The 20,319-nt window shown below is 43.4% G+C and overlaps 1 protein-coding gene across 2 annotated transcripts; it reads right to left on the reverse strand.

Annotated features, from left to right (window-relative positions):
* Window positions 1-1,823: 1,823 nt before the first annotated feature.
* Window positions 1,824-8,863, reverse strand: klf11a (Kruppel-like factor 11a). 2 transcript variants are annotated; one of them, XM_031729819.2, is made up of 4 exons: window positions 8,704-8,863; window positions 4,865-5,090; window positions 3,860-4,664; window positions 1,824-3,706 (listed from the first exon to the last, which is right to left on the reverse strand). In XM_031729819.2, exons 2-4 carry the CDS (start codon window positions 5,081-5,083, stop codon window positions 3,411-3,413), a joined length of 1,320 nt encoding a protein of 439 aa, XP_031585679.1. In that variant the 5' UTR covers window positions 5,084-5,090; window positions 8,704-8,863; the 3' UTR covers window positions 1,824-3,410. The 2 variants fall into 2 exon arrangements, with proteins under 2 accessions (XP_031585679.1, XP_039455031.1); XM_039599097.1 differs by lacking the exon at window positions 8,704-8,863 and adding an exon at window positions 6,276-8,680.
* Window positions 8,864-20,319: the final 11,456 nt, after the last annotated feature.

Genomic DNA, 20,319 nt, shown 5'->3' on the forward strand with positions numbered 1-20,319 from the left:
CAGTAATGGGGGACATCTAAAAGCTGATGTGTACCGTAAACCTACGCATACGGATCAGTTTCTAAGGTTTGACTCTCATCATCCACTGGAGCACAAACTGGGTGTCATCAGGACGCTACAACACAGAGCGAACACCATCCCCACTGACACAGCGGCCAGGGAGGCAGAAGAACAGCACATCAAGAAGGCCCTGAGTAAATGTGGTTATCCCAGCTGGACTTTTGTCAAAGCTGGAAGGCACCTAAAGAAAGCTCCAGCCGATCCAGGAGAGAAGGACAACCGCTGCCCAGGCGAAAACCTGTAGTGATCCCATATGTGTCAGGAGTATCGGAACAGTTGAGACGCATTTTTTCTAAACACCGGGTCTCTGTGGCTTTTAAACCCCAAAATACGCTGCGCCAAAAACTGGTCCACCCCAAGGATCGGGTCCCCCGACACAAACAGAGTAACATAGTGTACGCTGTTAAGTGCCAGGAGGATTGCCAGGATTTATACATCGGGGAAACCAAACAACCTCTAGCGAAGCGGATGGCACAACACAGAAGAGCTTCCTCGTCAGGCCAGGACTCTGCAGTTTATTTACATCTACAGGCAAGTGGACACTCTTTCAACGATGAGGATGTACACATCCTGGACAGGGAGGAACACTGGTTTGAGCGCGGAGTCAAGGAGGCCATTTACGTGAAAAGGGAAAGACCATCTCTGAATTGAGGAGGGGGCCTAAGGGTACATCTTTCGCCATCTTACAACGCTGTGATTGCAGCCATTCCCCAACTCTCTGTGAATGGTACTCATGGCCATTGATCAGTGTTCTTTGATCAGTGGGTTTTGGTCAGTGATTGTTGATCAATGGTCATGGGAATTTGCATAATTATGATTAAGGAACTGACCTCACAGCCCATTGTTCCTTCAGTGGGCTGGTTTCAGTCATTATGCAAATGTACTATTTATAAGGTTTGGGGAAACCTGCAGTCAGCTGAGACTGAAGAAGTCACTTGGATGAGTGACGAAACGTTTCTCCCACAAAACGCTACGTCCAGATGAACAGATTCAACTTTTGGAGATTTACTTTCCTGGATGATTGAGAATGCATCAAGAAGATGAGAGATTATTTTCAAAGGTAAGCACTGCAGAGCAAGTGACGTGTTAAACTGGAAATTTAAATGTTTTATGTGAACATAAAATACATTTCTTTTAAAATCAGATATTGGATCTGTACAGGATGCGCAGCTGCTGAATTATGTTAAACATGGTGAAAAACAGACTGAAGTATGCTGATTACACACCTATCCTATCAGGTCAGTGCAGCTTGTGGTGGAGTTTACACACCACATCAGTTTATACTGAGGTCAGTGATGCTGATTATTCACTGAATTCACTCACTCGCCTGCATGCGAAGAAACATCCAGTATGGGACTTTACTGAAAAGCTACACCCAACCTGAGTGTTCCCCTCCAAAAATATCATGGTGTTTATACTGGCTCAAGATTTGGAGCAAGATGCTGATCACTCTGAGGTCAGAGGTTTGTTCCTCCACTACTGCATCCATCTGAAGTGTCCCTGAGTAAGTTACTGAACCCCAAATACCCCCAGTGTATCCATGTGGATTTAAAATGTGCTGCATGTTTACTGTGGAGTTGGATCAGTAACATGAGTCAGGCTGGAGCAGAGTGCTTCACTGCAGCGTTTTAGTTTTGCTTAAAACACAGACGCCAAGTTCAAAATCCGACTTTTAGTCAAAAATCACAAATATATTAAAGAGTAAAGTTTTTCCACCCGTTGAAATTCTTAGTGAAACAATAAATGCAGACAAACGCAAAAAACCAGCTGGTGCCAGCCTCGTGGTAACATTTTATTATAAAAGCCTTTTTCTTCACCATCACCGTGGCGTACAGGCAAATGTTCAAAAGAAAAAGAAAAGGATTATTTTAATATAAGCTGTTATTATTAAGAATAACATTTAATAACATGAGGTATTTTTACTGGCTACACTATGGGCCAAATCAAGCTATCAAAAACAGCACTTTCCTCAACAAATGTTTATTAAATAATAATAATAATAATATTAACAATGATAATAATAATAATAATAATAATAATAATAATAATAATAATGTGTAAAGCAAAGATAGTAGGTAGTATCACAGTAACGAATACTGTCCACAGACTCTTAAAATATTAATATCTCGTACTGTGAATAAATGTAGATCGGATTACACATAACACTCATATAGATATCAAGATATTTACAGTATTTACAGTCAGAACAGAAGTGGGCTAAGAAGCATGATACTGAGGCTTTGGCAAACAATAAGAGTGCACACGAGTCGCTAACAGGTCGCTAACGAGTTGCTAAAAAGACGCAGCCGTGATGGTACACGGCGGGTGAGAGAGAGAGAGAGTACAAAAACAAGTGAGATTCAAAAATATTCCAGTGCAACGTCGGCTTTGTGTGGGTGTCTGTGAGTGAGTAGCAGCCTGGTGCCTTCAGGTCCTCCTCCTCCTCCTGCGGCGGTGTGTTTGTGGATTGTGGAAATAAAATGTCCTGAGAATGGTGGAGAAAGCTTGCCGTCCTCTGCTGACAACGGCTATGTCTACGTTAACAAAAGTAACAGGAAAACAGCGGCACTCAGATCGTTTGACTCTCGGCAGCATGAACATAGAAAAGAACTGGATTCATCTGAGCGCCTCCTCCACTCGAAGGACGGCCTTAAACTCCTGAAGGGACCTGCTCTGCTCTCCTGTCTGCGTCATACATGTGCTGAAACATCAATCACGGGACCAACGGGGTTTTGGGTTTTTGGGGGGTTTTTTCCTGCCACTTCTGTGACAAGCTGACATCAGCTAGTGACAGATCTCCTTATATAGAAGAGCAATCACTTCCTGGTAATAAAGGTTCTTCAGTTTTTCTCACAGTGAAGCTGTTAGCATTCTGCTAACACATGGTGATTGGTCGGTTAAGGACAAAACGCCCTCGATCAATGGTGCCTGTTTCCTGAACTTCCATATACTAATATAGCTGAAGTAAATCTACTATTCTCCCCTCAGCAGGCTTCCAGACCCTGGCCAATGAGAAGCCAGTGTGATCTGAGCCATGGCGGCTTTTTTAGAGAGATCATGAATGGAAGGCGGGTTTTAGATAACTGAGGCTTATTTTGAACTGGCATTCATGCTAAGCTACCCTTCAGAGCAGGAAGTGAGCAGGACAGGTCCCTGTAAAACGAGTCCAGGTGTGTCTGACCCTGTTCTGAGGTCGTGTAAACGTAGCCGAGTACAAAACATCGTCCTGATGTGGTGGGCGGAGCTGATTGAAACAACCAGTCACAGTCACTCTTTAAGAGTCTGGTCGGTGTTTGGCCCCTCCCCCCGGGGCTCCTGAGATGGCCCTGTGAGTGACACTAGTCTGTTAGTTAGTTGGCGGCAGGAACCAGCACGCCAACAGGAAGTGCTGGGCCTCTATTCTGACCCTTTGGCAGGGCGCCTTTGCTGAGGTCTCGGGTTTCGCCGGGCCACGATGACGCCCTCTTGGTAGTCATGTGCCGTCGGGCGTGTTTGGTCAGATGGTCGCTGCGCATGAACCGCCGTTCGCACACGCTGCAGACAAACTTCTTCTCACCGGTGTGCGTGCGGCGGTGGCGGGAAAGCTCATCGGAGCGGGCAAACCGCTTGTCACAGCCCTCCCAGTGACAGCTAAACGGCTTCTCACCTGTGGAGCAAGAGGAGAAGTGAGTGGTTAGCTCATGTCTGTAGGACAGGTGAGTGTCTGTCTGTGTTTAGTTCACTGTCTATAGGACAGGTAAGCATCTGCAGTGAGTTCACTGTCTGCCTGTGGTTCTCCTTCCCCTAAGGTGACTCATACCTGTGTGTGTGCGCAGGTGAGCCTTGAGGTGTGAACTCTTGAAGTAGGTCTTTTTGCACCCAGGGAAAGTGCACACGTAGTCCCGTCTGCGAGAGAAGTCTGCCTGCGAGGTGCCGCTGTTCGCTCCTGAAGGCATGTAAACAGGAGCTGGGGCGAGTGGGAGGAGCTTGGTGTTGCCCAAGGTCATGACGGTCTGCGGGCCCGGTTGCGGCTGGGGCACGGGTGGCTGTGGCACCACAAACATCACAGTCCCTTGCGGCACGGCAGAGCCCAGCAGCAGCGGCTGGGCGAAGCTGGGAGTGGGAGACTGGGGAAGGATGGGCTTGGGCCCGCCCGGCCCCTGCACCTGAACTGGAGCCTGGACGAAGGCGGAAATCATCCCCGTTCGGCCGTTCACCGGGAAAACCTGGCAGAGCAGCGGTGAGGAAGACAGCGAGTGAGGCGGAGAAGCTGAGGCGGGAGGCGATGGTGGGGTGTCAGGAGTTGGGGGAGGGTCGTCCTTCTCCTCTGGAAGCGTCTGCAGAATTGGCAGCGGAGGCTGTGTGGAAGTTTCTGACAGCTCGGTGTTGGGCAGAGGAAGGCTGAGGCTGTCGGCGGTGTGGCGGATGACACTGGTGGCCATCGCTCTGCTGGGTGGAGCCACACAGGCCGACTCTGAGTGAGGTGCAAGTGCTGAGGTCTCTGAAGTGACGGCATGGGGGTCGCTGTGAAGGGCGGGGGAGGGCAAGTGCGGTTTGGAGGCGATGGTGAGGATGGGAGTGGCAGAGGCCTCGGCAAAGCTTGGACTTTGAGGCGGAGTTATACACTGAGAGAAAACAGGTGTAAGTCAGATGGATGCCAAATGTGCTTCGAATTCATTCATAGAAGAAAAATTTATTTAAATAAAGTAGTTAACTAAATAATGAAAATTTTTATAAATATGGTAACAATGTGTCTAATGAGGTCATTTAGTCATGCGTGTGTGCATTTAACGTTTTCTAACGTTCTGACTTTATTGGTTCTTACCAACGAGGAGAGGGCGATCAGGTCTTTCGGTGTATCTGTGCCCTCTGAGTGGAGTTGGATAGAGTCACAGGAGTCGGAGGTGGGCGTCAGTGGGCGGGGCTTGTGCGACCTTTGACCCCAGAAGCTCATGCTGACGAGCGCTTCGGCAGCCTCCAAGTCATGGTACTCGACATACGACTTCTGCTCCATGGCTGCTGCTGTCTGTCTGTCTGTCCACATGGCTGACCTGAGGACAGTTGAGAATCAAAGGTCAGTTTTAAAAGGACTCTTTAGTGTTTCTCATCACTTTAATTGGATTATTTTCTGTGATTTTAAAGCAAAAATCAGCTCAGAAGCGCAGAATTATGACCAAATGGCGCTGGTGGCCCGGGTTTGAGTTCAACCCGTGGCCCTTTGCCGCATGTCTTCCCTCTCTCTCTGTCCCCGACTTTTTGTTTTGAATGCTGCTTTCAGGACTGAGCGTTATTGGGAATTGAGTCACTGCTGGATCCTCTGCTGGACGTTAGAGGAATTACAGTTTTTGGCACATTCGGCTACACCCTACCCTAAAAGCTAGAGCCTGACCCAAATGTGTGTTTAAACCTGATTCAAAATTTAAAACATTGGAAACATGAACAAATTTCCCAGATATTTGTTGTTGTTATTTATGAGTCTCTGCAGCAATATTATGATGATGCAGTAAAAGAAATCCTTATTTTATTATCACAAGTCAAGGATCACTTGATTACACTCTGCCTACCTCCGCTCGGATCAATAGTTGGTTGCTATCCGGTTGTTAAATGATGACGTATGAACCCTGCTTCTGGGCTCAAACTACTGTGTTTTTATTAAGGCTGTTGTCTTTTTAACATATTTTAACGCATTGTATCTTGTTCTATTTAATATGAACAAGGCCCAAAAATGGTCAGTAATCACTGTTGGCCTCTCTGGGTTTTTATTACCACTATTCATCTGCAGCAACTTTTAAAGATGGAAACTAGCGAGCTAACTCCCTGCTAACTTCGAACTCTGTTAAACTTCATAAATCCTGTTTTCATGGATGCCTGGATGTTAAATGCAATTATAAAGCACCTGGTAAAGCAGCCACACTGATAATTTTATTAACTCTCAGTTATGCCGCAGTGTTCATTTGACTTTGGGACCTGAAGCGAGGTTTGGACCCGAAAACGGCTAATAACATTAGACTTAAAGACTGGATTTGGTGGGTGTTTCCAAACATATGTTGCCAACAGCGAAGTTGCAGAGTGTCCTATCGTGGACACGATAGGACACGAAAGGGCGTTTCTCCCGTGTCTTCCTTACTTTAATTTATTTTTCGGCTGTTATACATTCTGATAACGATATAATGGCAAATAGCAAATATCAGCTTCACAGGTATATCGAATTTCCTGAATTTCGCAGAGGAACCCACCTGAGGGATTAATAAAGTTTTATCTTATATCAGTCATGCTCCAATCAAAGCCCACTTTCATCTGACTGGACAGCTTCTGGAAACCTAAAGAGGGACATGGGTAGAGACATGGGCAGAAGGTAGTTCAGCCACAACCAGCTGCTTCTTCTGGTCTCATAGAAGTTTCTGTTGGGCTTTAGCTACATCGGCAACTTCTGGAAGCTAATTGAGGGCGACAGGAAGCAGCCAGTGGACCGTCTTCTTTCTCCCATATGTCTTGAACGCACCATTTGTGCTCACTATCCTATAAACTGTTGAGTATGTGCCTCGCAGCCCAGCTTCTTTTTCTTTCTTTCTTCCTCTTACTCCGAGGGTAAAGCCGAACACCACCCATCTAATTACCAATGATGTCACAGTTTTCCCGCCTCCGGCTGAGCCGCATCCACCACGTCAGGAAATAAATAAATAAATGAAAGGGGCGAGAACTGTAGGTGGGAGGTGACTCGGGGACAAAGGGCTCCTGGCTGCTTGGCTGGCATCTGCTCAGCAGCACGTACAGGAAGGGAGGAAGAGGGGGAGGAGGGGTAGTGAGGGGTGAGAGATAACGATGTAAACAGAGAGAGAGGGGGGGGGGGTATGCAGTGGGTACACCCAACCTCTGCCTGACGGGGAACCTCACTGCACCCAGAATTGATGGCGGGAGGTGCTAACAAAAATAGGAGGGGGATAAAAAAAACAAAACAAAACAAAAAAAACCCACGAACAAGCCCCGCCCACTCCTCCTCCTCCTCCCACACTGACATGAACCAACTCGCACTGTGTGAGAGAGAGAGAGAGAGAGAGAGAGAGAGAGAGAGAGGGAGAGAGAGAGAGAGAGAGAGGAAGCTCCTGACAGGAAGTATCGTTGGACAAAACAATCCGTTTCAACACACAAACACACAGACCCCGCGCTCTGATTTCCCACGATCACAAGAACACACCACACCTACTGACAGAAAAACAATGAGGTTTACTCCTACATGAACGCCGCTCGCCACCTTTAACGTGCTAATAATCATCTGAGCTCAGCTGCACGAGTAATAACACCTGTTCCCGGACACACTCACACCTGACTGAGAAGCTTGGGATGCATTTATTGATCCAGACACACTTTCTGTTTTTAATTCTGAGATTTTTTTTCTGCGTGACTCAGAATGATTCCTGGTGTGTTGTCAGGTTTCTCTTCCTCTGCAGTCTCTTTGTGTTCAGTGCAGATTTCTGGGATGAAACTGAGGCTGAATCTGATTCACACAGTCATATTGCAGGAAAATCAGAGACGCCACATTAGGATTTATTTCATGGAAAATAACTTTAACTGGTTTTTAGAGCAAAAACACCCAGAATTCACACTTCAGCTTCAGGTGCAAATATTTGCTTTACACTGTTTAAACAGGTAAAACATGCACTCATGAAAACGTGATTATTTTAAATCAGCAGTAATGATGCAGGCGTCTCCTATTAGAGCCGAATACAAATGAAAATGAACTAAAATGATTTTAACATTTTATTGTGTCAGTTCAACACAATAAAATGCTCAACAGGTTTTCAATTAAGGGATTAATTGTTTAGTCAAACCAAAGAAAATATCTTTGGTTTGACTAAATATCTGATCAATGTCAAAATAATTAATTTACTGTCACATTAACAGAATGAAAATCAATTTAACTGTTTAGCCAAAATATGAAAGGCAGTGAAAAATTTGAATGATTAACATCAAAATAATCAAATTAATGTCATGTTTAACAAAGAAAACCAACAAACTGGCACACAAGAGACTGAAACACACTTGCAAAAACAAACCTAGACTAAAAAAAAAAAATGTACTAAAAAATGTAAAATATGATTAATCAATTAATCTGTGTTAGAGAACTGTGAGAACACGCCAGGTGAAACTCAAACTACAGGTTTCACTGTCACCTTTAGCAAAGAAACAAATTGAAACACAACGACGCTGAGAGCCGCCCGAAAGCATCAAAATCAATCAAATCAGTCAATCCTGTCCTGCTGATTATTCGACGGCACGAAACCGAAAGCAGCAGCTGTACCAAAACAAAGAAAACATCTGTAAAGTTTCTGCAGCGGCGAGCGATGCACTGCAGGGATGCAACTGTTGTTACTGCGCGCGCGCGCACACACACACACACACTCACACACATACATACACACACACACACACACACACACACACAGGAGTCACCGGGTTCACTGTGACCTCAGATAAACCAGCAGACAGCGCCAACACAGCCCAGCCCAGCCGAGCCGAAACAACCCAACCGGGGCTGCAGAACCGCTCCGTCCCCGGGCACCGAACCCGGACCCCGAACCCGGAGGTTCTGGAGCCCCGGGCAGTATCGCGCAGTTCTAACATTCCAAGTTTTCGGAAACGAGCCGTCAGTACGAGCCGACTGACCTGACAGCAGCGAGGCTGAGTTGAGGAGGAGGAAGAGCGGACGGAGGAGCGGAAAGGGTCGGCGGCAGCTCCGGGAACAGCGGCTGGAGCTTCGGTCGGAGCGCTGAGCCGCTGCCAGCAGACTGGCTTCAGCTGAGAGCACCGGAAAAAAAACAAAAAACACAGAAACGAAATTCAGAGCGGTCTGGCGGGTGGTAACACGCAGCCAATCACAGCCAAAGGTGTAGCGGGCCGCGGCCAATCACGAGCGAGGCGGTGCGTGATCACTACGTGAGCGTCACGCGATTGGCCCGCGGCGGGGTGCGTGGCTGTCGGGGGGCGTGGCCGCGGAGTCAGCGGTGTCAGAGTAAACCCGGTGAACCCGGCGGCGCGCTCGAACTGGGGGAAAGGTTGGGAGGCGCGAGGCGGGACCGCGGGGACGCGCGCGACAGTCATGTAAACTGCAGATGGAGTGAAAAAGGAACAAAAAGGGACAGGTGAAAGCAGGTAAAACCGAGAAAACCCGGGAAAATGGGCCAACTAGCGCCAAAAACATACTGCAGACACACGGCCACACCGGAAACACCGCGTCACCGGCATGTTTTTAAACGGTTACGGTTAAAATCTTGGTAAAACGTTAGTAAATACACTGAGTGTGGAGCGTGTTGACTGTCTCAGCCTCTCTAAATATTCAGTATCATTAAGAAAGACCTGTTTATTCACACTCATTTACCTAAAATACATAAATAAAAACAATTATGGCACATTTACAATATTCTATATTTAACTGAAAATCAGAATCTTATTTTGGAGGGTTTTTAATGAGGTCTTTTCTGTCAAACACAGGTACATTTACTTTCATGTTTACTTTTAGGAGTTAATTTGTGAATATACATACATATTCTTTGAATTGTGATCATGTAAAACAGAAATACATTTTAAAAATGCTTTCTTATGATTTAATGTCAGAAATGAGACACACTGCTAAGACAAAAAAATAATTTTACTGGTGACATGACAGAAACAGCTTGACATCACTGACATGTTGCTGTCAATACAGAAAGGATTAGACGCGCATTTTATTGTATTTCTGGAGAAAAAAAAAATTAAAATTTGAGCTTTGGAAAAGTTGAAGCTTTAGTGGCTGAAATGACAAATACATGTGAACATAATCTTAAAAAGTGGAAAAATACTGACGATGTGGGCAGATATCAGCTGGTTTCCTTCTTTAGTGAAGCTGGTGTGTGGCTGTGATGTGCTCACTGTTTCATGCTGCAGCAGGGACATGTAAACACTTTGTGTGTCTGTGTGTGTGTGTGCCTTCACTGCAGAGCTGAAACTACACAATCTCGTCTTCTTCTTCCTCTCCCTCCTCTTCCTCACGTGCACACGGACCCTCAGACATGTGCACGTTAAATTCACAGAAACGAGACAAAGAAACAAAGCGGCGGCTCCGGAGGCCTCGCCATCGTCTCTTATTGTCTTCTTCCTGTAACATTTCTCTCCTCGCTCTCGTGAGCCCTCCTCCTCCTTGCCCCCTCCCCGCAGGGCTGATGAACCCGGGGACTCCTATGCGGCGAGGTTGTAAACAGCCTCTCCAATAAAGAATTTCAGGGCGGGGCTAAAAGGCAGCACCCACCGCCTCCTCTTCCTCCCTCTTTTGTTGTCGCTGCGGGTTAACCCTTTAAGCAGCCGCATCATCATCATCACCACAGTCGTCATCGTTGTGACACGTGCGGTGGAAGTGATGACATCCTGTCTAAGTCAGACAAGGATGCACCTTCAGCTTCACCTGCTGCCTCACAGCACCTTCAGGTCGGCGGTGGCGGCTCAAATACATCCTGGATGTCAGAGAAGCTGCAGAGATGAAAGTGGGACAGAGGCAGCAGGCCGGGGTGATGTGAGTTCATTTTCATCTCCAAGTTCAGCGAGGTTGTGAAGTAAAAAAAGGGGGAAGGAGGGGGGAGAAAAACAGAGGCGGGCGATCCGTCCATAAAAAACGGTTTCCAGGCAGAAAACAGTCGCAGGCTTGTGCAGTAGGAGGCTGAGCTCAGCTGTTTGGAGCATGAAGTCAGAGTGCAGAAACCACAGAGCGCGCTCACTGAGCCACGTCCCAGCTCTGCAGCAGGAAACTCACCTGGACCTCACCTGAACCTCAGTGCTTTACAGGGCCTCAAACATCCCGCCTAAGTCTAGAGACACAAAGGAGGACCTGTCTTCATGGTGACGGCACCCTCAAACCTCCTCACATTTAAAAACTCTCCAAACTCGAGAGAGGAGGTACAGAGGTAGATGCAGAGATTTTCAAGTATTCAAGGACACTTTTTCACTTTACTGATTATTATTACCATGATTCACTAAAGTGAGTCAGTCCTATGTTAAAACTTTACAGCAGAAATAAACATGTTTACAGCCTGATACACCAACTGTTTAGTCTCTGTAAGTAATTTCCTTCTTCATAAAATTGCTGTTGGACCTCTGGACCGTGTTTGTGCTGTTGGAGTGCATTAAAGTATTTTTACTGACATTAAAAATGCTCCATGTCATTGGTCATTTTTAATGACCTGCATGCTGTGAGGTTACTGTACTAACAGACCATCTGAGCAGTAAAATTCTAGGATTTCATCTCTAAAGTGAGGTCCTGTAAACATAAGACTTTTCTGCAACAATAAAGAGTAACATGAATACAAGTATAATGTTCTTACAACAGAAATGTAAAGTACTCTGTTTTTACATACCTGTGAAGAGAGTAAAGGTTTTTTTAAAAATATATAAAATCTTTTCTAGAAGCAACTCTGAACATGTGAACCTTCAGGAGAGTTTTCTGGTCAGAGGGACATTTTTAAACATCCAGAAAGTGACATTAGTAAAGGTTTCTGCAGAACGAGGACAATTTACTCCGAATACACAAGAGACAGAGTGATGCTCAAAAACCCACACAAAACAAGCATCAGAAAAAAGTGCAGATGTTTGTTTTAATGTGGGTTTTTCTTATTTGTAAAGTTTTGTTCATTGTTAGAAAGTTTGCATGTTTTTATGTAAACAAAGACAGTTTTGATTCAGTTGTGAGATAAAGAACAGTAAAGACTCAGTTTCTATGCCGGTTACACTTTGTGAACAGCAAGCAGAAATCCTTGGCTCCACGGGAGCAGGGGTGCACATTACTGCAAGGTCAAAGGTCATTCCTCCTCACAGACTTCTAAGAATCAGACCTCTAGGAATTACAGCCCCCACGACAATGCTGCTAAAGTCTTTAATGAGCGTCCACTGCCCGACTCAGGCTTGTCAGACTGTTTGTGTTCGCACATCAGCTGACCTCTAACCAAACCTGACCCAAATAAACTCCGCTCAGCAGGTTACCCGCAGGTTCGTCTGGTTTATTTAACCACTGACAGCTGTTTGTGCTGTTAGGTTACTTAGTTTAGGGCTGGAGATCCACTCGACTCACACAGTGATGAGTTTAAAGAGCTTTGATGAAAAACTAAAACTACAACACTGAGACCAACAAAACATTAGCAGGGTTTGTGTTCAGCCGCTGAAAGCAGGTGGATGCTGCTGAAGGTGACTGTCTGCAGCAGAAAGTGGTTCCAAGTTTATTTCTAAGGTTAGTTCTGAGCCGTTCCTGAGTTTAGGTCCTGAACTTCACATGACCTGCAGACTGTCGTGTGACCAGTGTTGGCGTGCCGTCAGCTGACGTGGTCTCTTTCACACTTTGAATGCCTAAGTGAACTGATAAAAGTTGTTTCTTTACTTTTCTAACACACCTGGCCTCCTCTGACTGGCTGCAGCTGCTCTGATTGGTCAGAACTACCTCAGTATAGTTTTGTATGGGCTCAAAATGTGGTCATAAATATTTTGTGCTTGTAAATCAGTTTTGTACTTGTAAATCAGGATTTGTATGTGTAAAAAGAATTTGTGTGTGTGCAAAAAAGATTTGTATGTGTAAAAAGAATTTGTGTGTGCATAAAAAAGATTTGTATGTGTAAAAAGAATTTGTGTGTGCGTAAAAAAGATTTGTGTGTGGACTTAGCCAAAAAAACCCTGCAAGTTACAAGTACGAATTTTGACCCTATTTTTCTTCCTTTCATCTGATTGGTCAATGTCATGTCAATCACAAATGTAACAATCCAATCAGAGAACAGATGGGTTTGGCTGTCGGAGGGGCACTTTTTTGAACTGCAGGTCTTTGAAGGGTAATACAGTTTGAAGCTGGAGGATCTCTATATAAATATCCGATAGCAGCTAGGTCCCCTAACTTTCAGCAGCTGTTGAAAGGATAAAGTTGTGGTATATCAGTGGTTAGAAATACCATTATTACTTTAGGATTAGTTTAACACAAAGTCAGGGCTGACCCGGGACCATTGCTGTGAGTCACAGTGCGCAGCATAAAAGTCCTTTCACATCGGAGGCAGGATGTGCTGCTAATGCTAACTAAAAGCAAAGGATCCAGAATTTGTTGCGCTGGCTGCTGAGCTCTGTGGTTTTTTGCAGCAGCTCTACCTGTACTAGATGCACCTGCTCCCTGTCGTTTCTATCTCTGACTTTATGTCCTCTACAAGAGTTTCTGTTTTTTTTGCTAGTTCTTCAAATGTTGTCAATAAAAACATGTATGCTAATTCATAACGAAGAACGCTTTCCAAAACACTGCCCGCCCCCCTGCGGTCTGCAGCGCTGTTGAAAAGGCTGTGGAAGTCCCTGTATTAAACACGTAGACCTGTGACACAAAAATCACCAAACTCGGACGACCACAGACTGTTTTCCTTCGTGGTGATGAAGGAAAACGCTGGGTTGGCATGTAAAAGGGCATTTATTCCCTTCAAAGACCTGCAGTTCAAAAAAAGCGCCCCTCTGACAGCCAAACCCATCTGTTCTCTGATTGGATTGTTACATTTATGATTGACATGACATTGACCAATCAGATGAAAGGAAGAAAAATAGGGTCAAAATTCGTACTTGTAACTTGCAGGGTTTTTTTGGCTAAGTCCACACACAAATCTTTTTTACGCACACAAATTCTTTTTACACATACAAATCTTTTTTATGCACACACAAATTCTTTTTACACATACAAATCCTGATTTACAAGTACAAAACTGATTTACAAGTACAAAATATTTATGACCACATTTTGAGCCCATAGTTTTGCAGTACAAACAAAGTGAAGTCTGAAACTTGTCTGCAGGTTTCAGCTGTGCAGTCAGATCAGCTGACCTCATCGACCAGCGACACACCCATCCCAAACTTCACCGGCCCAAACTTGTGTGAGGGAGAGGAAGGAGGGGGTGACGGGGTGGGTCGGGTCACTCAAATGTAGGTCAAACTCCATCCTTCATCCTGTACAAGGCGGGCGGCGCACCAAACGCCCTTAACACATACACTGCACAAATGTTTTCTTTTTCTGTGGTGCTGCGGAGGGGGAAACGGAGGCTCAGAGTGGGGGCCAGACTTTCAGAGACCCCCGTTTTCCTTCCCTCCTTCTCTTACTTTGTTTCCTTCTCCTGACCTTCTTCACTTCGTCTTTCACGGTCAGTTCATCAGTTTTTATTTTTTTACTCTTTTCCTCCTCTGATGTTGAGCAGAAAGGCATGATGGGAGTGTCTGCTTTAGCTGAGTCAGTTGATCCCAGGCCAGTGTAAACAAACATTTCCTGTGTCGCTCATTTCTTGTTTGCCCACTTTAATGACAGCTGGTGGATGGTCCTGGTGTGTGATGGAGGGAACAGCAGAGCAGAACTCAAACTGCAGACGCATTATCACAACAACGCTCACAGGAACCGGGTTTAATCCTCAGAACTTTAAACTGAGCTTTAATGTTTTCATATTTGAAGCTCCAACTGTGATTAAAATAGGAATAAAGACAGAAACGAGGGAATCAGACGGACAAAAACAACCCCTTTTGATTCTGTTTTTACAGTTTGAGGTTTGAAATTAAACTTTATTTCCTGTTTTCCTCTCAGACGTGCTTTAGTCTTTAGTCTTCATGCAGCTGCTGCTGGTCGGGTTTTCTTTCTTTGTGTCGGAATTAAAACTAAAATCAAAAATAAATCAAACCTTTAAGGCTTTAAGGAAGAAATTTCAATTATCTACGTTTTAATACGGACATTAAACAGGTAAAAACATTCCACAGAATATGAGTGTTTGTATTTGTTCTTGTGTCACTTTCAGTTTGGGCTCTGAAAATTTGAGTTTCTGCTACAAAAAAAAAAATGTTTCAAGCTTCTCTTTCTTTCTCCGACAGTTTGTGATGAAGATTTGGTTTAATCTCTGCATCCAGCAGAGTAAGATCAAAATCTGTGACTCTGAAGAAAAACCTGAATCTGTTCTTTGATTTCAGTTTTTTTTTAACAATGTTTTTAAAATATGCGACACAAACATTAATTTTTTCTTGTTTTTAATTTCATTTGATTTAAATTCTTTACAGCAAACAGACATTTTCCTTTGTTCTGAACAAAATTTAAATCTGCACTTTACTGAAATAAACCCTGCAATTATTCTTTTCATTGGATCACCAGAATAAAAGAAAAAATCTCTTTGAATTTCTTTGAATTCAGTGGTTTTTAAATAAAATCTTCTGATTTAAATCTGACACACTGAGACATTTAAGGTCAACTGATTTTTGATTGGAAATCAGTATCTATAATTCAGAAAAAAAAAGACGTTTGTAGTTTTGAGAGGAATCTTTTCCTGATTAAAAAATAATAATTCTACTTTTGGGGAAATGAATGAAATATGGAGGGTATATTCTGACCTGCAGTCTGATCTATTGGTTTGTCGATCACTGATCAATCGATCCTTCCTCAAGTTTTATCCTCTGAGAGTCAAACCTTCTTCTTCTGTGCAGGATTTCATATTCACTAAACCTAGACACAGCAGAAAGGCCAAATCAGAAAGTTTTACTGACATGAGAACAGATTATTATTTCATGAGGTGAAAATGGCTTAAAAGTTGAGGTTGAAACTCATTCTGAGAGTTTCATGTCCTCTGATTTTTAATTTCTAAGTTTATTTAAATGGGGGTCAGATGACAGTGATCCTTTGCAGAGAGCTGGGTTTCTTTCCAGGACCTGTGGAGTGATATCTGGACTTCTTCCACATGTTTAGTTCGCTGCTGTGATGGCAGGGGAGTTGATGTGTTTAAGGTCCAAACGAAGTTGGCTCTCTGAGTGCTGAACTCACAGTTTTCAACAGGAAGTGGGTTTTTTTGGAGGTTTTTCTTTAAAAGCTGAAAAAACACAAGCTGACCGTCAGCACACAGGACTGAGCCGAGAAAGCTGATCTGTTTCCTGAGGATCATTTTAACATTATTAGAGGTTAAGAGGACAGACCTGAAGCCTCTCCATTTACAAGATTAATGCAGTAGTCAGTTATTTAAAACACTGGTTTAGTGCAACTTCTCATTTCTCTGAATCTACAGCGATGGTGATGGCACGCTGCAGGTCAGTACTTGAGTAAGCGAACAAAGGTTTTAAATGCAGCCAGAAAAAAACAACCTGAGACTTCTGAGGCTGAAACAACAACAACCCTGCAGTCCCCAACACACTCCCATGTTAAAACTTCACAGCAGAAATAAACATGTTTACAGTCTGATACACAAATTGCTTGTTCTCTACAGAGAATTTCTGCCTTCATAACACCCGTTTTAAACTTTTGCTACAGAATAAAGAGGAAGTAAAAGAGAGGAATAACCAGAAGAAGGGTGTCACTATATGCAGATGACATAATTTTACACACTGAAGAACAGAGAGTCTTAACAGTTTATTTGGGTTCATATCAGAAGTCAGATACAAATATCACAACCTGTTTAAATTGTATTAAGGCTTAAAGTTTGCAGTATTAGGGGTGTGGCCTTTGTGACTAACCGGTGAATGACAAAACACAGGCGCCGGTAGCTACTAGCAGATACCTCAGCTAATTAGAGCCCCTGAACTGAACCTGTGGGCTATGTTTGTGCTGTTGGAGCACTTTTTAATTATCTCACCAATAACATGGATGCTGTGCCATCTCATCCAAATATGGTGAGCTCTGGAAACAAAATGGCACCAAAATGCCCCCAAAAAAGACTTTGAAGATTGGAAAAAAACAAAAAGTGATGTCACAGCAGCGAGCTCTGTCTTATACACGATGGTTACGATCATGTGTTTAGAAAGAAACAAAGCTTTTATTTTGTCAGATGCTTGGAGCTGGTGACCTGGCTCCTTGTAGGCATTTTTATACATCATCTGGTGCGCCAACCAATACAGGAAGTACCGCTCACAAGGTACTGAAGCTGAGATGAACCAGCAGGCCTTGAATGCAGTATGATGCTGTTTATGGCACACAGAGAAATTCGACAAAACATTTACAGCTCAGAGTTCATCTGCCAGTGTCAACCAACTGTAGTGAATGCAGCACAAGGGCGCTTCTCTGATGGCTGCTCTCTGTAGTATCACCATGGCAGCCGCCCAATGCCGTAATGTTACCCTAGCAGCAGCTGTGGTAAATGAAGGTGGACAAACAACTGGTGAAAACGAATGAAATGCAAAATGAAGCATGAGACGCTGCTGTTACTTTATTGTATTTGATTCTACTTTCATTTTATTTTTGTTTTCCAATGAACTTAAATGACCTGCAGAGGGGAGGCCACAGCAGCAGCGACTCGATGGAGCGAGCACACCTGAAGTCAAACAGTTGACTCAGGTTTTCTCAGACGTCTTCTAACTTGGATGTCTTTACATCGTTTTAGAAACCAGCTGCAGCACATCATCACAGAATTGCTGAGGTCATCATTTATCAGAGCTCTATAAAACGCAGGAACTCTGCAGCCGAAATGTAAACTCAAAGGTTTTATAAAGAAAAGCAAACGGTCATGAATGTTTACATGAAATATGACTGTTCGGCTCTGCCTGCACAGGAGGGAAGTTTTTCACACACTTTATTATCCTTTATCTATCCAGGTGAATGTCTCATTGAGATTTAAAACATTTCCAGTGGCCATCATGGCAGCAAAAGTTACAAGACATAACAAGTAAAAAATAAATACAATTATAATATGTAAAAACATCATTAAGAGCGACATTAAAAACAGCCACACTGACTAGAAGAGTTATTCTCTCGCTCCTTTAAAATGGACTTAAACTCCATTTTGTTCCTTCTGTAGATAATTCCAAGAAACAGGAGCAGTGTATTTAAAAGTCTCTTTTCCCCTGTTCTGTTTTGATTTTAAGGAAAAATCATTTGTATGACGTTGTGAGAATGAGCACTATATTGGTTGTGGTTTTTACACATATAAACACACAGATAAGAGGGAACCAGCCCGAGGAGAGATTTATAGATAAACAGCAACCAATGGGAAAGTCTGCAGATATACAGAGATGGACATTTAGCAGCAATATACAGACAACAGTGATGTACAATATTTTCACAGTTAGTAATAAAATGTAAATTAAAATGGTAGACAGTATCCAACCTCTTTTAGGTAGTGGGCAGGTGCATTCATAAAAAGGAGATCATTCTAATCCAATAAAGGTAAAAAAAAAAAAAAGTTGCTTAAATCAAGTGTTTTCTCACTTGGAGGCAGAAACAAGATTTCTAAAGAAGTAACTTAGTTTTAAATTGGACATGAGCCTTTCAGTGCGAGTTTTAAATGACAAATTCTGATCTGTAATGATACCTATATATTTATAAGAGGTGACCATTTCAGACTCAGTCCTTTGAATGGTTTTAATCTTAGGAAATGTAGCTAACAACTCTTTGCCATTCGAGAATAACTAGTAAAGCAGTAGATAATGTGTCATCTGCATAAAGATGGAATACAGTGTTTGACAAATTTTCACAAAGGAAGGAGGAACTCCTTTGGGTACTGAGAGAAAAGAGGAAGAAGACCCAGCAGCTTGGACGCCACTGTGTTCTAGTTGACAAGTAATTTGATTACCAACTTACAGCATTTACAGATAGACCAACACTGTTCAGTCTGTTTACTAAAATAGCATGGTCAACTGTATCAAAAGCCTTTGACAAGTCAAGAAAAAGAGCAGCACAGTATTTTCTGCAGTCCATTGCATCAATAATGTCGTTCACCCAGCAAGAAGCAGCAGTTATTGTGCTGTGTTGTTTTCTGAATTCCAACTGATAATCGGAAAGAACTGAATTTATGTCCAAAAAGTCTTTCAATTGTTCACTAATAAGCTTTTCTAGAACTTTAGCTAGAACACACAATTTGGATATGGACCTGTAGTTATTAACATCTCAAGGATCACCTCCTTTCAACAAAGGGAGAACAAAGGTAGATTTCAGGTCCTGTGGACATCAAAAACATTTAGAGGAGAAAAGCTGAAGGTTGGACCACAGATTCAGTTTCAGTAGTTGCAGAGAGCCTCCTGTTCATTAAGCTGGATATCATCTGGATATAAAGATTCTAATAAAGATCCTGAAGACAGAAAATGCTCCTTAAAGCAGTTTAAATGTCACATTTTTTTGTTAAAGTGCACGAGTCTTTAACAACAACACTGAGATCTCATTGGTAGTTATGTCCCAATAAGAAGATTTTTATTATTTTCCAGAATTTTTCAGGATCATTTAGGTGTTTAGTAGTTTTTGAAAGATCAAAAGGCCAAATCAGAGTTCTAATTCAGGAAGTTGAATGATTTCTGAGCCGTCTAAAAATCAGCCAGTCTCCCTCAGATTTAGTTTTTCAGGTCTGAACCTGGACAGCTGGGAAGAAAACCAAGAATTGGTTCGGCATGCTTCTCTAAATTTGCAGATGGGGGCAACTTTATTTATAATTTTGATAAAAGTGTCCATGCCAGCTCTACATCACTGATCAGGTAGATTCTACGCTCAGAAATGCTTGAAATCTTGTTTAAAAACTATTTGTGGTCTTGATTTTGGGAGCTTCAACTGTTTCACTTTGTTTGAAGGGATCTGACTGTGCACACATCTGTGGCTGGAAAACTACAAATGTGTGACATCTACGCATATTAGTACTGGAGCAGCCACAAGGTGGTCAGAGGGTGGGGCTGTAGTTCACAGTCTGACCTGATGGAGGCGCTGTCACCTCAGTGCTCTGCTCAGTTATAAGCTAAACCTGCACAATTCAGAGGTTTATAGTAAGAAAACATTACAGGTCACGTGATGGCCACAGTTTCTTATTCTGCAGGTGGAAACCAGAGATGAGCAGTTCCGCTTCCTCAGGACTGACACGAGTAACAGACCAGAGTAAGGCCTTAAACACTGCTTCACCTTTAACCTTTGGTTGGTCAGCAGTTAGGCTGAAGGGTCGTAGTTCATAGTGCTATCCGCCCAGCTGCAGAAACAGCTGTTCACAATAATTTTAATTAACATGGCGCAGACTGTACATGAAGTAAAGGTCACCCTGTCTCAGATGGAAGTCAGCTGAGGTAAATATGTCCTTAGCTCCTCCTCTAAACTACAGCTGCCTCCACCCTTCATACTACAACCACGAGCTGTTTTCCAGCTTCTGAAGCCAGATCTCAAACTCGCCAAGAGGAAGGAGCAGCCACAAAATCCAGCAGCCAAAAGAAGCTCTGAGCTCAACTTTTCCACAAACATCTGGCCAGCTGCTTGGCACAGCTGCTGTAACTGACCTCAGAGCAGTTTCAGTTTGTGCTACCTGTAACAGGCTGCTCTCCATCAGTGTGATT

The sequence above is a fragment of the Oreochromis aureus genome, linkage group 15 (genome assembly GCF_013358895.1).
Source record: "Oreochromis aureus strain Israel breed Guangdong linkage group 15, ZZ_aureus, whole genome shotgun sequence".
In the NCBI taxonomy this organism is placed as follows: Eukaryota; Metazoa; Chordata; class Actinopteri; order Cichliformes; family Cichlidae; genus Oreochromis; species Oreochromis aureus.

Excerpts from the sequence above, each read along its gene's own strand:
- klf11a (XM_031729819.2), bottom strand. The coding sequence starts at position 5,083 with ATGTGGACAGACAGACAGACAGCAGCAGCCATGGAGCAGAAGTCGTAT. Across the intron at positions 4,665-4,864 it reads TGATCGCCCTCTCCTCGTTG|TGTATAACTCCGCCTCAAAG; the intron begins GTAAGAACCAAT and ends GTTTTCTCTCAG. Across the intron at positions 3,707-3,859 it reads TCACCTGCGCACACACACAG|GTGAGAAGCCGTTTAGCTGT; the intron begins GTATGAGTCACC and ends CTTGCTCCACAG.